The sequence below is a fragment of the Lonchura striata genome, chromosome 7, assembly GCF_050655825.1.
Source record: "Lonchura striata isolate lonStrDom1 chromosome 7, ASM5065582v1, whole genome shotgun sequence".
Taxonomy (NCBI): domain Eukaryota; kingdom Metazoa; phylum Chordata; class Aves; order Passeriformes; family Estrildidae; genus Lonchura; species Lonchura striata.
This window is the reverse complement of record NC_140709.1, coordinates 5,159,841-5,186,047: the sequence shown is the minus strand read 5'-3', so window position 1 is coordinate 5,186,047 and position 26,207 is coordinate 5,159,841. Positions and strand designations below refer to the sequence as shown.

The 26,207-nt window shown below is 36.6% G+C and overlaps 1 protein-coding gene across 2 annotated transcripts in view; it reads right to left on the bottom strand.

The window, feature by feature from the left end:
- The window catches only part of LRP1B (LDL receptor related protein 1B), a 627,450-nt gene that overhangs the window by 194,856 nt on the left and 406,387 nt on the right, over positions 1-26,207 (bottom strand). The window contains exons 11-20 of one of the 2 annotated variants that reach the window (XM_085584138.1): positions 21,793-21,973; positions 18,731-18,950; positions 16,910-17,099; positions 12,028-12,150; positions 9,865-10,005; positions 6,511-6,636; positions 4,658-4,774; positions 3,037-3,117; positions 1,646-1,813; positions 1,436-1,555 (exon numbers count right to left, since the gene is read on the bottom strand). In XM_085584138.1, the coding sequence (XP_085440264.1) occupies positions 1,436-1,555; positions 1,646-1,813; positions 3,037-3,117; positions 4,658-4,774; positions 6,511-6,636; positions 9,865-10,005; positions 12,028-12,150; positions 16,910-17,099; positions 18,731-18,950; positions 21,793-21,973 (1,467 nt within the window). The remainder of the gene's footprint in view (positions 1-1,435; positions 1,556-1,645; positions 1,814-3,036; positions 3,118-4,657; positions 4,775-6,510; positions 6,637-9,864; positions 10,006-12,027; positions 12,151-16,909; positions 17,100-18,730; positions 18,951-21,792; positions 21,974-26,207) is intronic. The other variant, XM_077784902.2, reaches the window with a different exon arrangement.

The window sequence follows — 26,207 nt, the reverse complement described above, 5'->3', positions numbered from 1 at the left end:
GAATTTTTTTATTCCATTTCAAGTCTACACTGGCTGAGAATACTCTTTCCAACCCAAGCCAAAATCAGAGTTCCCAAGTGTAACGCTCAAAATGCCCTGCTCCATCCTATAACTCATCACTCCAACACAAGCTTCAGACAAACTCTTTCTTATCCTCCTCACTTCCTTCACTCCCCCTCCAGCACATGCACAATACTGATTTTTATTTCATTTTTTCACATCTGTCAGATGGGAAGGAGTTTGGAGGTATAAGGAGGAGGAACAAGGCCAATGAAATTTCCCTGGTGTTGCATAAAGCCTGTGCTTAATCCTCAAGCTGCTTTCCCTCATCCTTCCTCCTTTTTTACCCAACAAGGTCCATCTCCTCATGCACAGAACCTGAAAGGTCCCACCTGTGCTCTAGCAGGGCCCCCACACCTGCCTGGTTTGTGCTGTCACTGCAGGAGCAGCTGGAGCTGATCCCAAATTCCACAGCAAAGGGGCTTCACTCAGTGCAGCCCTGCAATCAGTGCTGACTGCTTCAAACAATAATTACTGGGAGATTTTAAATATTCATCACATACATAATTCTCTAAGCATTTGCTTAGCTATGGCCATTTCAATTTTATTCTTGCTTTTCTTTTGCCAAGCTATTACAACTGTATTTCTATTATTTAATGACATATTAAAAACAATAACATGATCTTTAAAGTAATGGCATACTTATACTTTCCTGCTTGTACCAAGAAGCATTATTTGAATCCATTCTTATAGCACTGTTTATAAATATACACTTTATTTAACATTACTTTATGGATTTTTTCCTTACATAATCAACATTCTTGCATTCTGCTGTAAAAGGTTAGAGCAAGGCTTTAAGTTTAAAATGGAAATGAACGGGGTAAAAGTGGGTTGTTCAGTTCCAGACTGATCATTTTGATTGAGATGGATAAAAATTACTTTTGTGAATATATAAAATTAATATGGCATTCTGAAAATTCATATATTTGTATGAGGTATCCAATTAGATTTAAAATATAAAGTTATGAAAAGGGACCAACAACATTGTGTACAATTACTTTGTTACAGAAAAAAAACATTAGGAAGAAAATATGAAAGATATTCCATCACTCTGATCTGATTATTTTTTATCATTTGCCATAAGCATCCTTCCTTTCTCTCCCGTCAAATAAATACAACATATGGCATTTAAATAGGGCTATAGTTTGTTAAAATGCTTTTATGTTAAAAACCCCACAAACTCAAAGATTTGCATCACATAAAATTGAGTGTATTACTGTTCCACTGCATGAAAAAAACCAGAAAATATTAACAACTTAAAGAATGCTTCTTACTGTCTCTTCACCTAGACAGCACACATCTCTGCAATAAGACAAACAACACATCTAACATAATTCACTGAAGTAAAACTGTAAAACTTATCTCTCTGTAATACCTGTTCTGTTTTCAAATGCATTCCTCTTCATGATACACTTCTGTGTTATCACATTGCACTTGACATATTTCCCATTCCAGCCTTTATGAAGGTTAAAAGCATCTCCTCTTTTTGCATTGGCTGAAGGTCAGGTATTTATAACAAATTATTCTCTGTGCTTATAACTATTAAAAACTTGGAACAAAAAAATAAAATGAAATAAAATCTAACCTTCCCTGCTGCAGTTTGTTTTGGTTTCGTCACTGAAATCTCCACAGTCATTGTCACCATCACATGCCCAGTGACCTGGGATACATCTGCCATTCTGACACCTGAACTGATCAGCAGAACACGAATGAACACAGCCCAGCTCATCACTGCCATCACCACAGTCATCATCTGCAAACAACATTTTAAAATATTTTAAAATATAAAATTTCTGAATAAAATATGTAAGGAGGGAAAATAATTTTGAAAAAGGCAAGAGAAAAAAAATCCATTAAATAAAGTAGCATGTTTTCTGTCCACAGGCATCAAATTATTTCTAACACACGTAATTCCTTAAATCTTATTTACCAACAGCACTCAACTCAGTAATTTTGGATCGTCCAACCCCTTACTCAGTTATTCAATCAGAGACACCAGCAAGCATGAGAAGCCTGTAGATTTTCTTAATTTCTTTAGCTGCGTGTGACTACACAGGCTTTCAAACACAGTTTATCTCTGTGATAACCTAAGATAGTTAATCACAGACACAAACAGCTTCATATAAACCAAAGTGAAAATCTAACAAATTTCAATATTATTAAACTTTATTTCCATGTGTTTACTAGAGTGCAAAGTGGAGAAAACACATAAATAATCATGGACTGCAGTGTCTCATTACTCTAATATTGTAGTCATTACAGCAGTCTTAAGCAATTCCTGTAATGTCATCATGCTTATCAAGGGAGGAAGAAGATAAATATGTTAGGTACACTCTAAAGGGTCTCCATGCACAGAAATTCATCAGCACACAGCGATAATTTCTGGAATTTGTCCATTTACAGATAAAAATTCCTGTCAGAAAAATAAAATTATAGAATGCTTTGGACCAACCCAATATTATTAGGACTGGAGCAACATTACTCCCACACCACAAGCTCTGAGGTTCAGTTTAACATTTAAGTATGTACTCTTCCAGCCAGAAGAACTAAACACATTGTAAAGTTTTGCTGGCCTTCACTCTTCAAGGATGCTATTTATTTAATTGAACTTGTCCACAAAAAGCAAAAAAATCAGATACCATGGTCACCAAAATCATGTTGTTTTCTAAGAACAGAAAATACTTTCATAAGCAATAGCTTTGCTTTCCTTTTTTTTTTTTTTTTTTTTTTGTAATGAATCATCATACTTCATTCCACATAATATAATATTTGTACCTATTACAGTACCCAATGCCTCATTCCTTATCTGAACCTTCAGTGTTGCAGATTTCTAGGTCATATCAGTAATTCTGAAATGCTTTATTTATTCTCTGACCACTTACAGGTCAATATGAGTCTCAGAAAAAAAGAACATCACAGCAATATTTATGTGATATCCCTCATACTCATTTCTGATATAGAGAACTTGACACTTGCCTGAATCACAGAGCCATTTGCTGCTAATGCATCTTCCATTTCTGCAGATAAACTGAGTTAGTGGCTCACAAGTTGGGAATTCTGTGAAAGTGTTCAAAAAGAAATAAAAGCTATTAAACAAAACATCCTCTTCAGTAGCATTCTATCACCTTCCTATATGCATAAAATACACAAGGGTGTGTAGCAAACATTTGCACCTTCCAGGTATTTGACCTGGAGAGAAGAAAAAAGTGAGACACCAAAAAGAAAAGATAAAATGGCTTCAAACTGTAAATACTGTCCAAACCCTACTTTTCACCAACATGAAATTCATTCCTCTGTGATAAATGATGTAGTCCTATAATCCCATCAGACCAAGGCTGGTTTTCCCACTATGCCAATATTTAAGACTAACCATAGCTTGATGACTGATACAAACTCTATTTTCCATGTGCTTATTTACAGAGGGGATCTCCAATTGCAGCAGCACTGCCAGGAAGAGGCAGGAAATGGAGCACTATAAAATGGGAAGGTTAAGTACCAAGCTAAAGAACAGCCAAGAAATAAAGTTACTCTACACTGGCATAATAAAATACAAAATTAAAATGTCAGCCTTCACAAGCAATTCCTCCCAGCATTCCAGTAAAGCAGTAGAAATCGGAGAAATTACTACTCACAAAGAATTATCTGTATTGATCACACATATTTGTTTCCATAATTATCTAATATGCTTCTGAATTGAGTAACTTAAATAGAGTCTGAATTTTTTCAGACTTCTTTTTCTTCTAAAGCCAGTGACAGAGGTAGATGTGTGAATTTATTATTAACCTGCTAAACACACTGAGAAATACTGAGGAGTTTTTTCTAAATTTTTAAACCATGCCAGACAAATATACGACTTTCTTAGAACAAGTGTTCAATGCCCATTTGGATGGAGTTCTGGCCTGGTGGGAGGCGTCCCTGGCCATGGCAAGGGGTTGGAAAAAAATTGTCTTTAAGGTTCTTTCCAACCCCAACCACCCTGTGATCCTACACAGCAATACATAATGTTCTGTGATTCTGCATCTGCAGACAGCTCATTGACCCTTGTGCTCTCAGACTCACAGCAGTTACCAGTGCCCTGCAAAACAAGTGACTATTAAAATCCTTAATTGTTTGGAAGCAGCTGATTAGAGAGAGCACACCCCTCTCTGCAGTATCTCAGCAAAGCAGCAGTCAGCACAGCTGCTGATACTCTCTCATAATAGAGCTAAGATTTTTTTTTTTTTAATGAAAAAATACAAGATCAAATATGCTTCTGTTGAGGCTTGAAACAGGCTGATTTTATTGACATCTAGAATTTGCAGAGGAAGCCCATGTGGAGAGGTATGTGGCAGAGATAAAGAACAATTTTTGAGGGTGACAGCATTTGATAATGGGCTGTAAATTAAAAAAGTCTTGATTGATCTGCATATTTGGTATTGTAGTTAAAAACTCATTAAATAGAAAATGCTGCATTTGCTTTGGGTTTATTTATCAACCAAACAAATTCTATTTGCCATTTCAACAATTGTATTATTATTTCATTTGACGAGAGATCCCTATATGTTTTATATGTTACAGAAGAGTTTTCCTTCCTCCCACAAAACAGAATTCCACTTACCACAGGATGTCATTTCATCAGTTCCATCTCCACAGTCATCCTCCCTGTCACACAGCCACGACGTTGGGATACACCGTCCATTCCCGCAAGAAAACTGATTAACCTGACAAGTTCTTGCTGTCAAGAAAAAACACTCCAAAAATACAAGGGAAATGGACTAGATCCATTAGGTTTCTTGGTGGGGGTCTGACTTTAGAAGCTGCAGGGTTGGAGGGCACCTCCTGGCCTGCTGCACCTTTCCCCTGCTCTGACTAAACATAATTCACCTCCTTTGATTGCAGAGAAAACTGAGGTCACCTGCAGGGCTGGGTTCTACCTCTGCTCTGTGGAATTCTTAGTGGTTTCTTCCTCAGAAAATAACATGAAATTCTGGATATAACTGTGAAAAACCAGGTGGTACGAAGAGAATTCATATGCACTAATGTTTGAAGTAAACAAAGATCAGGTCATAAAAATGCCCAAAATTTGGGATATTAACAACCTGTATTCCACACCATGAACAATGATCTTGTGAATTTTGTATTTACAAGGGAAAATGGGAATTAGCCTGTGTGTGATGGGCATTGGTCTCACTGTTCTTAGAATCCTTTGCAAACACTTGACTGCAATGATCCATTAAAGGAATCAATGCATGTCCTTCTCCTGAAGAAATAAGGATCACTAAAAGAATTTGTGCTATGTAGCTACAGAAATGACTTTGAAAGATGAATTGTAAAATGTCACTAAAAAGCTAACATAGAAAACTTCATTATGTATATTTTTGTTTATTTAAAATTTGAACCCATAACAATGCCAGAGATAGCAACACAGATTTTGATTCAAAATTTAAGCTTTTATAGTTCACCTCCATGTTATTCTACAATTAAAAAAAATGTCTGATATGTCAAAAACCCCAGTGGCTGAAAGAATATTTCTTAACTTGTTATTTTCAACTACCATTTTCCTTTTTCTTCAGAGAAGTAGCCCAAAACACAAAAGAGGAATTTAAGTTTAAAATATTTCAAAGTAATTTTTTTTAACATTAACTGTGTTTGCCACTGCAGGAATAAATGGAAAAAACAAGAATACAAAATTCGATCCATTGCCAACTGACACAGGGTTTAAAAAAAAGGTCCTAAATTAGAGTCTCACCCTGCAAGCAAATAGCTGGATACCAAAGAATACCAAGGCAGTAAGGCAACAGGAATAGTTTAATACACAGTGTGTGTTGTCTTGCACTGCACTTCAGTTCAAAACACTCATCAGCTTATTGATGGCTGGCATGTTGCATATTTGAGATTTAATGCTTGTTTAGAGTACTCTGACATCAAGCATTAAACGTCACTTCCACACAAGCAAAGGACAGATTTGGGAATTCCATGATTTACTATAGTGCAATCAGCAAACAATCCTCATCTTGCTATTTGCTTAAAACCCCACTCACCAGTTAATAACTCAGAAATGAAAAGAAGTTCAAGGCACCAAGTCGAAATTGAATAACTAATTATGCATAAACTAAATCAGCATAAAATAAAATTTACTGGTGACGTGGCACCCATCACAGCACATTAATAAAAATGTTCTAACTGCCAAAAAAGATTTGTACCTCAGAGTTTGTACCTGAGCATTGCTTTGACAGTTGACCCATATGGAGAGATGAAGAGCTGAATAACTTTGGAAAGCACAGCCAAGCACATGGATTAAGTAAAATATAATTTGCATTCCAGCCTTGTTGGCATCAAAATCTGAATTAATTTGAAACATCAATAATGAGATTATAAGTACCAGCTTGGTTCAGTTCAGTTCAAATCAGTCCTGGACTGCTCATGGAACTGAAGTTAGAGAACATTTGCACAGCCAAGTAAAATTTTTACCTGCACAAGTTTTATTTGATTCATCTTCGTTATTACCACAATCATTAGCTCCATCACAAAGCCACCTCTTGGGAATGCAGCGATTATTTTGGCACTTAAACTGATCATCAGGACAGCTGTGATTGACTGTGGAGAAAAAAAACAGTTTTTTTTTTTTTCCTAAGAAGATAACCTGAGAAAAACAGCTGTGAAATCTGTGAAAAGAACACATTAAATGCTGTTCCCTAGTGATGCATTTAGTGTGGTTATCCTGTATGTATAACTACCATGACATAAAGATTGCTCAGCAAACCTGTCAATTACAAACATTGCAGCACTTCAATCATAAATTAAATAGTGTCTAGTAAAGATGCCAATATGGGGATCCTCTTCTATTAGGTGATAGAGGATAGCAGCACCTTATAGAGTTGTTTCCTTAAAGAAACATGTTCTTAATCACATTTGGGCAGTGTGATGAGGTTTGCAAGCTAAAGTGCATATAAACAAAGGAAAACACCAAAGGGAACAGCTGCAAGCTGCTAAGTGCAGATCCAAAATATGATACCACAGTGAGCAGGGATTTGGGCAGGTCATAAAATGCTTCTAAAATGAGGCACATTACTGTCAATGGCCACATATAGATCTGCTGTTTACTCACCATGAAATTGTAGGTGTCAAAAAGTGAAATATGCAACACGGGATAAAACTAACAAAAAAAAAAATCTGGTATTCAGGAGTGAACAAGGTATCTCTCAAACATGGTTTTGCTGGCTACCAATTCTCATGGAAAGAATGAAGCTGAATGCACAGGATTTATGTAAATACTATTGGCCTGCTCTTGCAACTGTAGTAAGTGTTTATGTTCTGCTTCTTTCATGCTAATAACATCTATTATTAGCAGGTCTTGCTCATCTCGATCTAGACAAGAACAGTAAACTGCACACCATTCCAAACGCTGGTTAAAAATAATCTCCAGCTATTTTCCACCTACTCAGCCATTCACAGGCCCTTTTTTAAAGTTTAAAATACATCTGGAAACAAAGGGTATTTAAAATGAAAGGATGTCTTGCAGGCTTATCCTTGACATTTCTGTAGCTTTTATCTTTGACCTTTCTGCCTATTTTTTCAATTGAAGATGACACAGAGTTAGGGTGATATCAAAAGCACATGAACCCTGGTTTTGTGTGCAGGGTGCAGAAGCACAGGAAGTAGAGATTAATTAATAATCTGAGCAGAAAGATGTCCCAAATCTTGTACTTCCAAAGTTTGCAATGTGACTGGAGAACAAAACTGGGAGCATCCAAGCAATAAAATAATTTTTTTTCTAATTTGACTTTAATACTTGACAAATATATTGCTTTAAATGGTCGTTAAGCTTTTGCTCATATATATTTACTTGCATGTATTTTACTCATAATTGCAAATATTTCAAACTCATAAAGAACTATTGGAGTTACTATGGCAACTGCTGAGAAGAGATCAATGTTATCACACTGGCCATGTAAACCATATATCATATTCAGGTTTAAGACCAGGTTATTATTCAGTTTATATTTGCATAAATCCTCAGAGAATTACAAGCTTTGATCAATGAACTGGTCTTCCTTACACTAATTTAAAAGACAATAGAGTCAAATCTGCTGAAAGATTTTCCTTCTCACTGTCTTCATTAGCTGAGCTCCTTAATTAAGTGCAGGAAATGCTTGTTTCAAAACAAAATGATAGTAAGCACTACAAGTCAGAACTAGAAGAATATTTTTTTAAATATTACTGAAGTCAGCAATGACTACCACATAGAGCTACCAAAATACACAGATGCTGTAAAAAAAACCCCACAATGAAACAAAACAAATCCAAAACTGACAATTTAACAGCCATATGGCAAGAGGTCTAGGCATTACAGAGGATCACAAGATCAGTTTGTATCAGCAGAATCATGCCCATGTGAAGCAGGCAAGATTTACCCAAGAATGAATAAACAATCACCCTTCACAAACACATTCCTTCAGCCTAACCAGCTTCACAAAGACCTCAGCAGAAATACACACATCCAGTTTTGGTCATCCAACCCCTAGAATCACTTCAGAAAAGAGCAATGAAATCCAAAAAGCCTGCCATAATCCACTAGGGGAACAAAAGAAAAAAACAACAAAACACAACAGCAAAAAACTAACAAAAACTCAGAACAGTTTAAAGCTGTTTGGTTTCAAAGAGATGAGAAAGAGAGACTAGGAAAAGAGTTTTCAGACATATAGAACAATACTGCACAGCAGAAGAGTGTTCATATCTACAAGTGATTGGGAGAAACACTGTACTTTCATTTCAGTAAAGACTTCAGTAAAGGAGATTTGGTTTATAGAAATGATCTAAGGACAGAAATAGAAAGCATTGTGACAAACAGAGTAAGGAAGAGAATTCTCAGTGCTGCAACACTAATTTTAAAGTAGGCAACTTAAGAACCTTCCAGAAATGACAGGGACATAATTCGTATGTTTCTATTATTTTTCATTTCAACAGTGGAACTCCTCTACAGCTAAAAAATATATCTCTTGTAAAACTGTAACTTTGAAGACAACGTAGACAACATTTAATACTCCAAGTCATGTAGGGACTTGAGTTTTGGTTTTTTTTCTGTTTGGTTTTCTTGGGGAGTTTTGGGGAGGAGGGAGTTTATTCACTTTGTTGTTTTGATTACTTGTGGGTTTTTTTGGTTTTGTTTGATTTTTTTCCCTTTTTTCCTTGAGGATTTTTGGGTGTTTTTTTAAGGAATGCATTATACAATCTCAGAAATTTTCATGGTTGGAAGGGACCTGCTAAAATTGCCTGGTGTAATCCCCTACTTGAGCAGGGCCAGATAGAAAAAGTTTTTCAGGACCATGTCCATAGAAGTTACAAGCATCTCCACAGACAGAAACTCCACAATCAGTCTGGGCAATGTATTCCAGTGTCTGACAGTAAAAAAGTGTTATCTTTCAGATGTTCAGATAAAATTAATGCTTTTCAGTTTGTCCCATTATCTCTTGTCCTGCTAGTGACACTACCAAGAAAGCCGGGCTCCCTTTTTCCATTCTCTCCCATTGGGTGTTATTCTGTGACCCGTGTAAGAAATAGTGGAAAACAAAGCAAAAACCACCAATATTTAAAGAATCAGGAATGGCAATGCCAACCCCAAAAGATGACTGCTCTGGCACTGTGCTACCCAACGAGTGCAGCAGCGAGATTTGAAAGGGCTGTCATTACTGCGCACAGGAAAAGGAGGAAATGAAAGATTTGCAGGAACAGCTGCAGGGTGATCTCTTTAGTTGACTGCATGGTTTAGTTTGCAATCCTTGAAGTCAAGCATGGATTGTGGGGTACAGAAAAGTGCCTACGTACAGCAGATCTCCGAGTGCTCGTCGCTGCCGTCCAGGCAGTCGTCGTCGCCGTCACAGCGCCAGCGCTCCTGGATGCAGCGCTTGTTGCTGCACTGGAACTGCTCTGCCTTGCACAGCTGGGGCAGCACCTCTCCCTCTTTAACTGGAGAAAACATCCAACAAGAACATCTCTTTATCTGCTTGACACACCCAGAATGCAGTACTGCCCCTACATAAATACATATCACAGAGTTCACAAAATTCACAGAATGACCATGTTGGAAGAGACCTTCAGGATCATCAAATCCTGCCCAGCTCCAATACCTCAACTAAATCCTGGCACCCAGTGCCACATCCAGGCTTTGTTAAACACATCCAAGGATGGTGACTCTACCATCTCCCTGGGCAGTCCATTCCAGAACTTTATAACTCTTTCCATGAAGAAAGTTTTTCCTAATTATCCAACCTATATTTTTCTTGGTACAGCTTGAGGCTGTGTCCTGTGGTTCTGTCAGTGCTGCCTGGAGAAAGAGCCCAACCCCAGCTGAGCACAGCCACCTTTCAGGAGCTGTAGAGAGTGATGAGGTCACCCCTGAATCTCCTTTTCCCCAGGCTGAACACCTCCAGCTCCCTCAGCGGTTCCTCACAGGACTTGTGTTCCCAGCCCCTCACCACCCTTGTTGCCTGCTCTGGATGTGCTCCAGCATCTCAACATCCTTCCCAAACTCAGGGAAATATCAATTCTTGTTCTTGTACTTCAGAATGTTTTTACATAGACTCAGCATATCTGAGGTAATTCCACCTGAAGCCTGTGGTGGCACACACATCTGAGTGCATGGTTGAAGAATGAACTTTTAATAAATGGATAAATAAACTCTGCACAGAATGGCACTCAAACTTGTTTTTGAATTGGTGTGTCGATTACAGTGCAAAATACCAGTTTAAATATTGCAATACCTCATCAACAGCAGGCAGGATATATTCTGACAGACATTGGCCAAATTCTGGTGCACATTTAGAGATAGGAAATGATTACTAAAAAGCTGATTCTTGTATCCAAGCAACAACTCAAACATCTGCATTATGCACTGATACAGACTCGGCAGAGAAGAAAGGATAAAATTCTGCTGGGGTAGAGTTAAGTAGCAAGCTAGAAGCTTATTAATAAATCCAGGCAGATGTTCTCCTCAATATCAGATTCAGAATGCTTCATGTGTAAATGCCACACGTGAGTCCAGGACCCTCTGAGGAATACTAGAGTCCTTGGAAAGAGCCAGGCAGTGATGTGTGCTGGAAAAAATCAGGAAATTCCAATTTCAAAGTCTCTAACTTCTCTTCCTAGTACCTACATTCCATCTCACCAATGAGGAGTCACCATTCCAGTTACTTCTGCTAAAAAGAAAATATAGCTTTTTTTTTTTTAAACAAAAGTGATGGCTCTGCCTGGTCATTGTGGGCTCGATAATGTTTATCATGTTATGAAATAATCCTATGCTTTACTTATCTCTACTAAACTTATTGCCAGAGACTAATGTAAAATGTTACAATTAATTTCAAGAAATACATCAATGACATTTAAAAAAGCCAGAGGAAATTTTTAGAAAGTTACAAACAAGTCTAACATTTTAAAAAAGAGATACCTGTAGTACCTTGCAAGTTATTATTTTAATTGAAATCCCCACCTTTTATTAGAACAACTTTATCCTTGTTTGAATAAAGATATATAAAGAAAAGATGAAAGACAGCAACATTTGCACAGTCTGTGTCAAAAGCTATCCTACATAAATACATCTCCTTGATGTATTTTATGAACAGCTTCATCATGAACATTTCAATGTTCAGATTTCCTATTAAGATACTTAGTGGAATAATCTGAAAACTTTTCATATATATTTAATACACTTATGTTATGGATCCATTTTTAATTATTTCAGTGAACTATTTAAGTACCTTATCATATCAGATATGCTGAAATATTTTCCAATGCATTTTATCCTTAAATAGTGTACTTAATAATCTGTTTTCTTTGGAAAAGCTTTTATATTCTGTAAACTAGAATATTTACTCAAGTAATATTTCCTTGTCTTATAGACTCTCTAGGAGGTCACACTTTCTGGTTTTATTTTCAGGTCTGACTTGATCCCTTAACAGCAGCATCAACTCAGATATTCTGTAAGAATCTTACTCATGCAGGTTGTACTGTTTTCCTCCAAAAGCTGATTATCAGCACAGGCACAAACTCTGCCTCCAGGAATGGCCAAACAAAGAGTGCTGCAGCCTCCATTATTAACACGACAGGCATTATCACCTGGGAAAAGAAATAAAAAACAACTTTAAAACTAACAGCCACGCTAGGACTAAACAATGGGGGTTTTAGTTGCCTTTTTTCTTTTTTTCCTTTGGGAACATAAACAGATGAAGAATTTTTTTGCAATTACTTTCCTCTTGTGTTGGGAGCACATTAATCTCATATTTTGGTTACTGTAGGTTATAATATTTAAACATAATTAGTTACAGGTTCCAATGCTCTCTAATAATAATAAAATAATACTAATAACAGTAATTATACCACAAAAAGCTGCACCGTCAGCTCACAGCATTTTATCTGCCTGTTTTATGAAGGGAACAAATACTGCAAAATATTTGGCACAGCTACATGCCCGCAGTGACTTCAAGGAATCAAACAGCAGATAAAGGAATGTTCTGAAGTTAATAGATGTCTGTACACATTAAAACAATGTGCCTACAAATGCAGATTAGGAAAAAAAGAGAGAAAAAACAAAAGTATAAAGAGATTTATGGCAGATGGAATACAGGCAAATATTCCACTACTCTTTTCTAAGCACATCTGCCATTGCTGTGCTTTGCTTTTCCATGTTATTGTTCCTTCCCCAAGCTGTTCCCATGAAAACACTGACAGCTGTCAGGTGTTTCACCATTCACCAAGAGCTGCTGCATCCTCACCACCTCATTCCTGAGGCAACCAGGCTTCAGTCACTGAGAGCCCAAAAATGTCCCAATTTCTGTTGGTGTCACTTTGGTCATGCCCTGATTGCTTAAATCTGCACTGCTGGGGACACCCAGCTTCCCGTGAGCAAAACTTCGTGTGTGCTTGAACCTTTAAATTAAAACTATGATTTTTTCATCTTCCTGTTCTAGCAAAAAGCAGCTCCTACTTTTAAAGGTGTAGAACATATTTATCAGCTTTCCTCTCCTCGAAGCTCCTCACTTCACTTTTCATAGAATATATAATATTCAATTCTCATGGAGCTATGAACATGGATATTAAACTGTCCCATCAAAGCCAGTCCTGCAGGGAAATCTCTTTAAATTGTCAAATGAACATCAGATAATGAACAAATAATTTTAGATTTTGCAAATTCTTATATTTTAAGATGTACCTTAATATGTCTTACAATTTTGAGCACGTTTAATAACCTTTTTCTATAGTTTTTCTGATCCACCATACACAACATTTCTTAGAAGAAAATGTGTCAACAGTCCATTAAAGCCCCACTAAATTTTTAAATAAAATTGTGCAAAGTGATTAATAGAGAATGATGTGAAAGGCCATTGTGGGACTTGTACTTTCACTGGACAGGGTGTGAGTGAGATGACAAGAACACAGCTGTATAACCAGGGAAAATGGGAATTCTCTGAGAAGTCTGAGGGCTTGATAACAATTTTAGAAAGAGCTTAAACTGGACACTTAATACACATTATTAGACCCTGACTTCAAGTCTGAGACTATCACCTAAACAGCTAAAAAAAAAATCAACTGTTACATCTATGCTCACCAAAAATGAAATATTATGAACAGAACATCAAAAATGTAAAAAATGTATTTGGGTCTAAATTTTGGAAAACCTCAGGTAAAACAAAGCCTCAGAAAGAGTAGCCTTGAAAGTCTCTCCATTTTCACAGGGCCATCATTGTATAAATCAAAGGATGTCAGTAGCACAAAGATTTAAAAAGTTCTCAGAAGCTGCCGAAATAAACAAACCAAAATACAATCTTCAAAAGTGACTCCAAAATTACATGGCACAAGTCAAAACATTTGGAGTGGTTTAATTAAAATGAAACTCATGTACATGAGTTTGTCAGCTCACTGAAAGAGAATAAACTTACAGAATAAAAGACTATTTCAGCCAAATATAGAAAACACATGATGATTCTGAAGCCAAATGAAAGCTGAAAATAAATACTATCGAAAATTAAATCACTAGATCAAAGTCGAATGGTCCGTCTTGAAGATGAAAAGTTCCTACTTAACCTCATAATTGGGATGACAAACTCCTGCACAGTGGGTTATGTGCTGAGTGATAAAAGAGGGGATGATGACAAGGAAACTAGAAGTACCAAGAGTTAAAGCAAAAAGATCCAAGATAAAAAGGTTTATAAAGTGCAGTCTTCAACCTGAAGGTGCAATGAGACCTTCAGTCCCATCAGTCTTGCTGAAGAGCCTCCTAGGCTTAAATGTCTCCCAAAACACAATTCAAGTAGGTTAAGCCTCTTCATTGAACAAGGTAGAACCTGTAAAGCTATCAAGTATTTGGGGAATTAAATTTCCTAGACTACAGTTCCTAACAGCTATTTTATATGGTTGCTCTTAAAGTAGTCCCAAGCTTTTCAAATACTTTCAAAGCTATTATCATATTTTTCATATTTTGACAGCTTTTAAAACAGTTGCTGCTGTGTCGATTGTACGTGAATAAATTAGGCAAATTCCATTTTAAATAGCTAAAAAATTAGTCCAGATCTAAACCAAAAATATAATTGCATTTCAGTCATTTTTCTCAGAAAATAAATGGAAACCACGCACATTTGTTTAATCTTTTCATGTAAGAGATACACTGAAGTACTTATTACATTTACAGCTTAGGAACCTAACCTCAAGTACTGTTAAATTGGGTAAGCCCACTCTTAGGATCATCCTCCTCACATGAGGAGCAGCAGCCTGGTGCTCGAGCTCTTCTTTGCAATCTGAGGAGTTAAAACAGTAGCTGACTTCAAAAGAGGATACTTTAACTGCTGTAAATGCACTTTGTCTGGAATTATTTACATGGAAGTAGCACTCCAGCCTTTCAATGAAGTGCAAATACCTGCAGGGTCATATTCTGAGTGTAAATCCAACTCCTATGATTAATATCCTTCATCTTCCCATATTTTATGACGTACAGAGACCCAAAGACAGCCTAAGAAAGTAAGGTGAGTTCTAAGCTCTGAAAGCAAGGGAAAAATAAAAATAAAAATATTAAAAAAAAAAAAAAAGTGCACTCCTCCTCAAGGGGATCATGCCTCGTGAGAGAGAGACAATGAAAAACACCTCTTCTTAAGGAGATCCCAAAATCTTCTTGTCCTTAACCAAAGCACAAAGCAAAGAAGGACTGGAACAGTATCCTGGAAAATCCCCCCTGATAAAAATGCCAGTCTGAACTGAACAATGCCTAAATGAAATGACATTTTCTGCTTGTGTGACAATACCAGCAGCATCAAAGCAGTCACCTCAAAAGATCACAGCCAAAAGTTTCTGAGGGATCTGTGCATAAACTTTAATATACAACCTGTCTATAAAGTGGTTTCCTGTGGTTTTCTCTGTACAACTATTCAGCCTTGAGCCTGCTCTTTTACAAGGAAAACATGCACACACTCACAAATAGTTTCTTTAAAAGAAATTTTTATGCTCCTTTGGGAGCAATGGCAAGATCAACCTCACTGAGCATGACAAAAAAGGAAGTTCTTAAAGGCTGTGGTTAGCTTACAAAATCCCAATTACAATTTCAAACAAAGAATATATTAACAAGCCAAAATTCCCTCCCTTAAGACTTTAGCTCATTCAGCAAAACTGCCTAAAAGGCAATACTTTCTCTCTCTGGTGTCAGCTTATTTGGAAGCTAACAGCAACTGCATCAAATGTCCCTTTTTTCTGAAAAATAAAGGAATTTTCTGAGTACCAAATAAAGCAGCAGTCATATTGAAAGCAAACACTGTATCTTCTATTAGCAGGCACAGCATTCTGAAATTTGGCCACCTTGAGGGTAGATTTGGGCCCAGATTTTGCCTTAAAAACACCAACCAAACAAAACCCACACTAAATACAAGAAAAAACCCAAACAAACTATACTTTTACATGTCTTTGAATGTCAGAGAGAGTCCCTGAAAAGCAGCTGTGTTAAGAGGAACACTGTTACAGCAACCCCAGCTTAGCACAGTGATACACAGACTAGCTTGGTTTAGGGAAAGGAAATGTAGATGCTACAGTATCAAAAAAGAGAAAATTTAACCAGTAAAAAAATAATCTTTTAAACAGTATTTTATCTGTATTAATTCCTGATGCTCATTTTTATGTTTGGTGGCAGACCAAACAAACAATCTGGTAATTAGAAATATGTTTTAACTAAAGCAAGCGAATAAATAATCAACAACTCATAGGAATGCTGCATGTAGGAAATGAAATGCAAAGTTTTCTTCAGTAAAACACATTTTTATGTTTACATGCAGAGTAGCAATTTTATTCTCTAAATTCCATCCATGCAAACCTATGGCTTTTATCTCATTTCTCTACTGATACAAGTAGCAACAACCATGGATTTTTCCACTAGTCTCAAACTACTTTTATGCTGTGAAGCATACAGTGTTGATTGTAGACCAAGATGGGGGAGCAAGTTAAAAACAAACAAACAAACAAACAAAAATACAGGCAGGATGTATGATATAATTTAAGAAAAGGCAAATGTAATAATGTATTTTATGTCTATGAGCCGATGCAGATATGTTACCCTCTGTAATTGATACTTGCACAGCATCTCTTGGTCACACAAGGAAAAAGGGAAATAAAGGCAGTGTGAACACAGAAGGAATTCAGATGGGAATAATGCTGTGATTCACTTTTTAGTATTTATGAGAGAATAAATTTCTACTTAAATGGACAGAAACTCTGGAGAGTAACTTTCTCATGCCATAACCCATATTTGTTTTTCTATTTTGTTCATCCAGTCACCTCAAAATGCTTGGGGACTCTAAGGAAAAACATCCTTTTACAACAGACCTCTGGAGAAACTAAGTACCTTGCTGTTTGCGTGGATCATAAATCTGGAGCCCAAACAAAGGTGGCCTCTCACTTCTCAACAGTGTCACATTCCTTGTTACCAAATCCAACTGGAAAATTGACCCATTCATGTAATCTGTCCAGTATATATAATTTCCATGATGTGACAGTCCAAAAGGATGATTCAAATCTTTTCCATTGTAGACTACCTGCAATTAATTAGTGGTAGGTGAGCATCAGCAAGGTTAAAAGAACCTTTAATTTTTCAGAGAAAGTAAAGCAGGAAATAGAAAAAACTGAGATCATTACTGTCCCAAACATAACAACCTATTGCAATAAAATGAAATAAAGAGTGCAAAGCCCTTCTGTGCAGCAGAACCAACACCTAACTTGAGAAAAAAAACTTCATATAAATTCACTTTAAGTGCCCCCCATGAGACAACACAGGAAGTGTTGCAGTCTCTCACCCTGGGAGGATTTGAACGATGTAGAAATGAGGTTTAGGGTCCTGTTTAGTGGTGAACTTGGCAGTGCTGGGTTAAAGGTTGGACTTGAAGACCTTAAGGCCTTTCCTAACACAAACAAATCTATGATCCTGTGATTTTATCCCAGCAGATTCAGTTTGGAGTCATTGGTCTCCTTCTTCTGGCTGGGATCCTTGCTTTAACCAAAAGGGTTTTTTCTACCTTACCTCTAGAGAGAAGGAAGCAGCTCCTCACATGCCCTACCTTGCCTATTTCTAGACAAAAACCCAAGAGAACAGGGAGCTAAAGACAACTAAAATACTCTTCTGAGGAGAGTGACAAATATCATCCCCTTTTGCCATTTAAATTTTCTCTTTTGACTTGGAATTCTTATAATGAAAACTCCTCATCTCTGAATTTATTTTGATCCAAATTCATAAATCAGTCAATAATTGGACAGCTATTAGTAGAATTAAGGACCCCCAATCCCCCAAAATCTTTACTGTAATAAAGAATTATAGATGTGATTGATCCTGTTAAATTTTGACCAAAATAACCTATAATTAAATACCAATGGTTAAGCATCAAAAACATGTATCTTATAATTATTTTCAGCTACATAAATTCAAGTAGTTATGCATTGTTGTACATCTCAGGATTATAGAAAACTCACTTTTCAGAAAAAAAAAAGAACCATTCTGTGACACACTTCAAAATAAAACCTGTAGATGTAGACACATGCTTCTTATTATTCACCCAGTCACTAATTTTATGAAGCAGATGGTAAAACTTCCCCAAACTATCAGACTCCATTTTGAGCCTTAACCATTCTCAATGTCTCTTACTTTGTGCTTGTTGCCTCTGCAAACCCACACAGAATGTCTACACAGACTTGTATCCAGCTAGTACAGGCATTAGTAACAGCCAGAGCAATCTCTCTCCATCTTTAACAGTATTTGCTGAGTGCTGCCCCTCTGAATATTTCTACAAATGCTCAAAAGAGGCAGAGATTCAGAAAAACCCATCCAGTGAAGTTGAAGGAAAAGCCTGTCTTTGGCAAAGCCAGAAAAAACATATTTTTCTACCAAAAAGCTGTTTGCAGCTTTATGGCCCAATCAAAATATAACTCATTGCCACGTAAGAAAAAATAGATTTAAAAAAAATTAAAAGCTGTTTTGGTGACACTTAGGACAGAAGAACATCCTAAGGTGTGTTTCAGCCTCTCAATCAAGACTGCCAGCACCGTTCCAGCAGAGGTGACACGGACACACCGCGGGTTCCAGACTTTAAAATCCTTGGGAAGCATTTTTAACGTAACACAATAAAACCGAGAGACAGAACACGCCTGTGGCAAACCAGCAGCATTTCTCTTTTACCTTTCTGTCAGTCCCATTCAAATAGATCCTTTCAATGTGATCATAATAGGCATCACACCAGTAGAGCACGTTGGCACGGTAGTCCAGAGTTAAACCATTTGGCCAGAGCATCTTTGATGTGACAAAAACCTGCCGGCTGTGGCCATCCATCCAGGCCTTCTCAATCCTCCCCACGCTGGCATCTATTTCATCTTCCTCCCAGTCTGTCCAATACATCCATCTAGGGAATTACACAAATGAGCATTCACATCCCATTTCAATCAGGTGCATTGTACCACAGGCTTTCAGCAGCAGCTCGTCCAAGCCAGAGCAATTTTGACTTTTTCATGTTTCTTTCCATTGCTGTTTCTGCAACACTATTTACTGTCCCTGACCACTGGATGCTGCTGAAGTGACACTTATGTTATTTTACTCATATTGCGATAAATTACACGAATACCAGAGGACTAACAGACAAAAACAAGTGAAAGAATTAAGACCTTATTTTTTCCCACCAGAATTATGGGGTTTCTTCATTTGTTGTTTTTTTAAACCATTACTTGTATTGACTTTGTCGAAAAACCTCATATTTTTACAGTGAGATGGTTCTGGCCAGGTCCAGTTTGCCTTTATGATGTAAATCTCCTTTTTATTACACTTAATTATATCAAAGCAGTTGCAACACAATAATTATTTGCTCTCTGGTTTTCAAGCTAAAGGATAACCTTGATGTTCTGTGAACTTCATTAATGCAGTTAAACCTCTCAGGAAACTGTAAGGTGCACTTTGTCCATCACAAAAAAGTTTAGAACAGTTGCTGTGAAAAGTTGAAAAAAAAGCCAGTAGGCAATTTGAACATAGTTTTATGGCTTATAGTGCAGCATTATAGATTTAAAAAATATAAATAAAAAATAAAATAACAATAAAAATAAAATAACAAAGTCTGAAAGACTTTTCAATATTACACTGGAAAAGTTAAAAAAAAAAATCTATTAACTCCTCTAAAATTATTGGCTCAGAAGAATTCTATGAGCCATCCTCTGCTGGAAACTACAGAATAAACCTTTCCTTATTGAATTATTCTGAATATCATATTCTATTACAGAATATGCCCTTTAAAACAGTGATTTTGATCATTTAAAATACACAACTCAAACCTGTACAAAAACAGAGGATAGCAAATATGCTAAGAAACACTACTTTTCTTTTTTTCTAATCTGTTTTTCCCTAAGAAAATGAGTTATTGGGAAGAAATACTTAGAAGCCTGTAAGCACTATGTGAATCATCTCAGAGTGTATCGCATACAGTCACATCAGCTCATAAATGGAAACATTTGCCAGACAGCAGATGTTACTTTTACTCAACTTAGGACTTCAATTAATAAGCATTAAAGAGAAAAAAAAAAAACATCATGCCACTCTTAAATCCTATTTGTTCATCATGATTTAATTGCTATTAATGTATCTCTATATAATGTATCTTTCCTTTCACTAAATTTATGGTTCTGAAATAACCTCTGTGATACTAACCCAGTTACCATTTAATTGGCATGTACTTTGAAGAGTAAAGTCCTGGAATTTAAATACTGAATTTACAAAGGAATGATACACTGAAGTGAAAAATTATTTTACCATCATATCTGTGTAAATTATATCAAATTTACTGAGCAAAAAATTTATTCAAATGTACTTTTGTGTATAAACATAATTTGATATTTATGAGAAACCTAGAAAATAAAAGAAAAAATTGCATTACACAAGTTTGAAGATATGCATATGCAGCTTTTTAGTTTATTTTTCATTTCTCTTGAATCACCTAATAGAAGGTTGTTTTGGGTTCTTTTAATGTTTTTGTAAACATGTGCAAAGGACATCAGTGTATTTTTGATCCACAAGCCTTACAAACTCCATTGCATGTTTGACTCTAACAGCACTGGGTTTAATCACAGAATAATAAACCCTTCACTTGCCCTGAGGCTCAGGTCAATATAGCACTTATTTTATTGTAAAATATGTTTTACAAATATTTACATGACTTCTCAACAGCAATTACTGAGCTTTTCCCCATTAACTTTTTGTCTGTCCTTATTCCATTTATCCTGTCACGAGCTAAAACTTGCTCGCAGTGACAGGCATTTATGTCAGTGTGCTTTAATTGTATCTCAAAATGCAGTTAATGCTCCAACACCGCTTAAATCAAGACTAAAATTTTGGAAACACAATTAAAAAGCCATAATAAATGCTATCCCTCAGGAAGAGCTTCCACGAGAAGTATAATCATGAAGGACATGCTATTTTATTAGAGAAGTGTTTTATATAATGGCTTTTTCCAGGCAATACATCTTCATACACTGCTTCCTGTGCCACGCATTTACTGAGCTGGAAAATTTAACAAAGTAATTGCAGGTGTGGTTATGGCCCATGGTCTCATTTTATGCCCTCACTATCTGACCTTAATAATTGTAGCCTTTCCACAGCCACTTCCACCCCTCAAAGGACAGAATCAAAAGGGAAAACCTAAAAGTGTAAATATTTTGTATAATAGGAACATAGCAATCCAGCCACATTGAATGATGTACCTACCTACATCATTCTGCAGTGATTTTTTAAGTAAATGACCATTTTACCACAGTAATATAATGTTGTTTTCTTTATTATGCAGCCTACTAAAATTAATTTAAGCTAATAAGTAATGAATAAGTACCTGTCTCAGTTTTGTAAACCAATGTGCAAAAGGATATGGTCATAATTGGCTCCAGAAATTGAGATTACAGAGAGAGAAACACAGGAGAGTATCTTAAAATTCACTTGATATTAAAAATTCATACATGACTTACACCTTCAATTTGTTTGAGAAAAAGGTGAGTCACATTCAGATTAACAGGACAGACAGGCAACAGTGACAGGCATACAAATTTTCTGAAGGCTTCAGGGCAGGCATGCTGGGCAGGAATTAGAGATGTTACAGACTCCTGAAGGATTACAGCTCACTACACCACTCCACAAACCTCACCCTGAGCAAACTGAATCCTGTATTCATGCCACAAAGACAACCATTGCAGAAAAATCAGTTTGCTTCCTACCCGTTGACAGGATCGACAACAATTCCCCTGGGGTGGGACATGTCTCCCTCCAACAATGTTTTCCTACTCTGAGCAGCTTTTTCCAGCCTGGCAACAGCAATGGTTTTCCTGTGGCCATCATTGGTCCAATAGAGATTATTTCCAATCCAGTCCACTGCTATGCCTTCCACATTATCAAGGTCTGTTGAGAGAAAGAGAACAGAAATTAGCGATTAATACTATTTATGTTCTATATATATTTATGTTCACTATTTATTTTGTGATACTCATGTCATATTTTTAAAATTGCTTTTTTCCCTTATCTACTGATGGTCCAAAGCAAATTACAGATATTTGGTACCAACAGAAGTACCAACTAAACCTTGTTAAATTTTTTAAACCAGTCACAGGTGTAGAGGTGACAATACATCCTGTGAGACAAATATATGAGAAAGTGATAAAAAAAAAAAAAAAAAAAAAAGTGGCATGAGCTAAGGAGTCTTGCAAGATGTGTTTTAACATTTTTATCTGTATTTCTGATACACCTGAACACCACTGCACTTTTGGGAACCTATTTTTCCTTGTGGTTTAAGAAGCTAGAGGGAAGCAAAGGTGTCAGAAGGAGCTCTCTGGGACATGAAACAACAGAATGATGACATTTCTAACCCAGCAACCACCTGGTCTGACAAGAATCACCCAAAGCACAGAAGAACTCAGGCAGTGTCTGAGAGCAGCTCAGCCACGTTCCCCAGGCTGATGGACACTGCCAGTTTTATTTTTCATTTCTCAGTGCCTTTCTACATTCTTTTGAAAACACAATGTCAGAGGCAGCTGAAAGTTCCTGAAAGAGGAGAGTGGCCTTTGGTCTTGGAGTGGTCAAGGAGGTTGAGAAAAGTGCTAAGAATGGAAGAGAAAAGAAGAGAGGATTTAACCAAGGACCTGGAGCCCAAGGCCCAGGGAAAATAAAAAAACACAAAATTGCTGAACAGAACAAGCAACACAGAGATACTTGAGCTGGGCAAGAAACGTCCTATAGATCTCTGAGGGGACTCAGCAGATTTTACTTGTCAAGAAGCCACTGGCATGGGTAAAATCAAGTTTGAGAACAAGGACTGATTTGTTCAAAACCCATTCTATTTTTATCCTGTCTGACATAGGCAAATTTGAGCTAAACACAGTTTTTATACTATAATCTCAGATTTTTATATTAAATAATCTCTTAAAGAAAACTATTTTGATTATTTTATTTTTTTTGCTTCTTTGGGAGTCAAAACAGTCCAAATATGGGCTGTACTTGTATCAACAGCAAAACTGTTAGATTAGAATGTTGGACACCTCCTAAAATTTACAAGACTTTTGCTCCACATCTATTCAGCTTCATATAATACTGTCCCTGAGCTACCTTGCCTTCTGCAGGAATTTTGGGGCAAATGTGATTCTAAACTAAATACAATCTAAGTCTAAAAAAACCCTCACGGTAACTAGATACTAAATACATCAGAAAATTGGGGTTGTTTTTTTAAGGAGATTTCTACAGCACGATCCTATAGAGATGACTTTAATCAGTTTTGTGTATTTTATTTCACTAAAATATTTAAATACATTAATTACTCCTCACATCAAATAGTAAACAGGAAGAAAACAATAATCATTCTGCCTTTCTTGTCTTGATTTAACTACAGGAATTCAGTCTTTCTGCAGTAAAGCCCTTTCAGCATAAAAGGGATGAGGCAATAAAATACCCTTGTGATCATTCTCCACTTTCTAATTGAAAAGTTAACATTTATAATTCTATAATTTCTACTAGAATTTTACTACCAACACTAATATGAGAGCTCCAAACACATTGAATGTAATGGGAGGTTTTCAAAAACAGTTCTAAAAGCAGCAGTTTTCCACACTGCTTTTCAGAATGAAACAGAGAACAGGCACAACATGTAATTTGGTACAGAATGGCCAAGTTCACCAATGTCATGTGTAATAAATAGTGGCTCAAATGCTAGATGAACATAAAACCTGGTGGGAAAATAATTCTTCCATATACCAGCCATCTGAACAGCTTCCAAAGAGCTTTACAGATTACTGTGGCCTTGTTTAAGCAACAGGTTGACCATCTTTAATAATATTTACAAGTAAATGTTATAAGAATTTTAAGGTCACAGCAACACCTCCCAAAAAAAACCATTAGGGGCACAAAGACAAGCAAAAAACCCTGAGCTTGTATTCATATTAAGTTCACTGAGCAGTGTTTAGCTCCATTTAAAAATATCTGTGGTTTTTAAAAACACAGACATTAAAATTGTCTGTATTTTTTTCCCAATTTTTAAAGTAAAAGACTGATTTTAAATGCAAGTTTGAAAGGTTAATTATAATTCTTGTTGCTGGTGGAAGTACAGTACTGCTGCAGCTGTGCCACCAGCTCTAAGCCAGGCTGTGCTGGGGGGCTGTCAAATTGTTATCAACACTACCCAGCAGTTTGCTTCCTAAAGTGAAGAAACAGAAATCACAGCTGAAACTATATGGGAAATCAAGCTCCAGCAGTGTGAGGTGCTCAGTGATCTCAGTTCCCAGTCAACAGCTGGAGGATCAGGCTCTCGTGTAGACAAACTGTAATTATCTGAGCTGCAATGCTGTCTGAACAAGTGCATACATTCTCAAAAAAACCTGATAGTTACCAAAAAAAGGCAACTTCTAATCTGAGAAGTGGCACCTACCACAGCTAGAAGCCCTTAGCAGCATGCTGCTCAGAGCAAATATTAAACCACCTCCTGACACACCTGATTTTCTGTAGTAGCCTTCCACCAAGGAATGATTTAATCTGTCCCTGCTGAGTTTGTGAGAGTTAACAAGAATAAGAGCTGAGGTGTTATGGCTGGGGGCCATATTAATTTTTTAAATCATGAAAAATACATTAACAAATGTTCTTTGAACATACTTTTAAAGTTATGAAACTACACTAAGTTAGAACTAATAATGTAAGCTCCTGGGGAAGAAGGGAGGGGACAATGACAGTGACATGTTTTTGTCTTTGCAAATAATAGAATAACCAATAATAAATCATCAGATAATCCACAGCTCTTTCAGTATTGGATTAATATTTTTGCTATGTTGTACTTATAAAGAATAGACACTGCACCTAAACATTATTTATAGGAATATCACCAATTTTCTGTTTGTTATACAAAGTTTATTCATGTTTGGGTAGATCAATCCCAACCTGTGTGACCCCAGCCTGTCTGACCCCAAACTGTCTGCCACCTTTCAGCCAGGATGCTTCCTGCTGCTCCTTTATAATGCTTTAATTTACATATTTCCTGCTCCTTCCTCTACTGCACATTTGAACTACTAAATTTTCAAATGAAATGCACAGTTAGGAAAGGAAAGTCAGCAATGGAAGACGTGAGATGTACACTATCCATTCCCGTGCTGGCAATGAAATGAAGAATTACCAGACTGACAGCTGAGTATTTGTTATTTTCTGAGACAAATGCCCTTTATTAACCATTCACCAGAGCAGGGTAAAAAGCCTGTCACTATTCCTTGCAACTGAAGACATCTTTGTGCAGACTCTGAGGAGAGACCTTACACTAAAAGAGCATCATATCACTGCACAGAGGAGATGGCTGCTCAGAAGTGTGGATTAAAACATGCCTTATGAATGACAGGGAGTGAACATCCCTCTGCTGAAACAATGGTATTTTAGAGACTTTCACTGTCCTGAGCTCCCATTCACAAGTAAAGATATTAAACTCTCTGAAGACTAAGATGAATATTTATTCTTCTTGGATTGAGGACCAGAAAATAATTACTGTAGAATGAATTTCAGCTGAGGCAGTTCCTACCTCCTGCTGAAGCAGTATTTCAGAGAAGGATCCATAAAGGAAAACAAAATAGTGATTGACAAACTGGAAGGTTTTTTTTCACCACAACAACATTTGGTGTGATGAGATATGATTCTAGACCAGGGAGATTCAGTGTAGTGGGAGATGTGAAAACGAAAGACTTGCTGGCATTTTCTCTTATTGCTATAATAAATGTTACAAGCATCTTAATTAAGGTTCTAATAAATGTTTAGGTCTAACTGTTGCTTCCACATTCACAATAGAAAATGCATCAGGAAAGACAATGCTTTTTTCCTAATGAGTTTTCAAGCACTACAGACAGTCTCATTCTGCCAAACAAGTTGAATAAGCTCCAAAATCCACAGTGTGATGCAGGCTGGAGCACAGGAGTCCTATAAAGTCTGCAAGGATTTGGGATGGCTCAACAAATATCCAGCTACAGGAAGGAAAAAGTGGTGAAATAGGAATTATTCACCAGTGGTGAGCTTAAATGGACAAAGTAAGAATTCACAAGAGAGTGACTTAACCAAAATTTACATTTCTGCCTTCAGGAAAAAAAAAACCAAAAACAAACAAAAAACAGGAAGCTGTAAA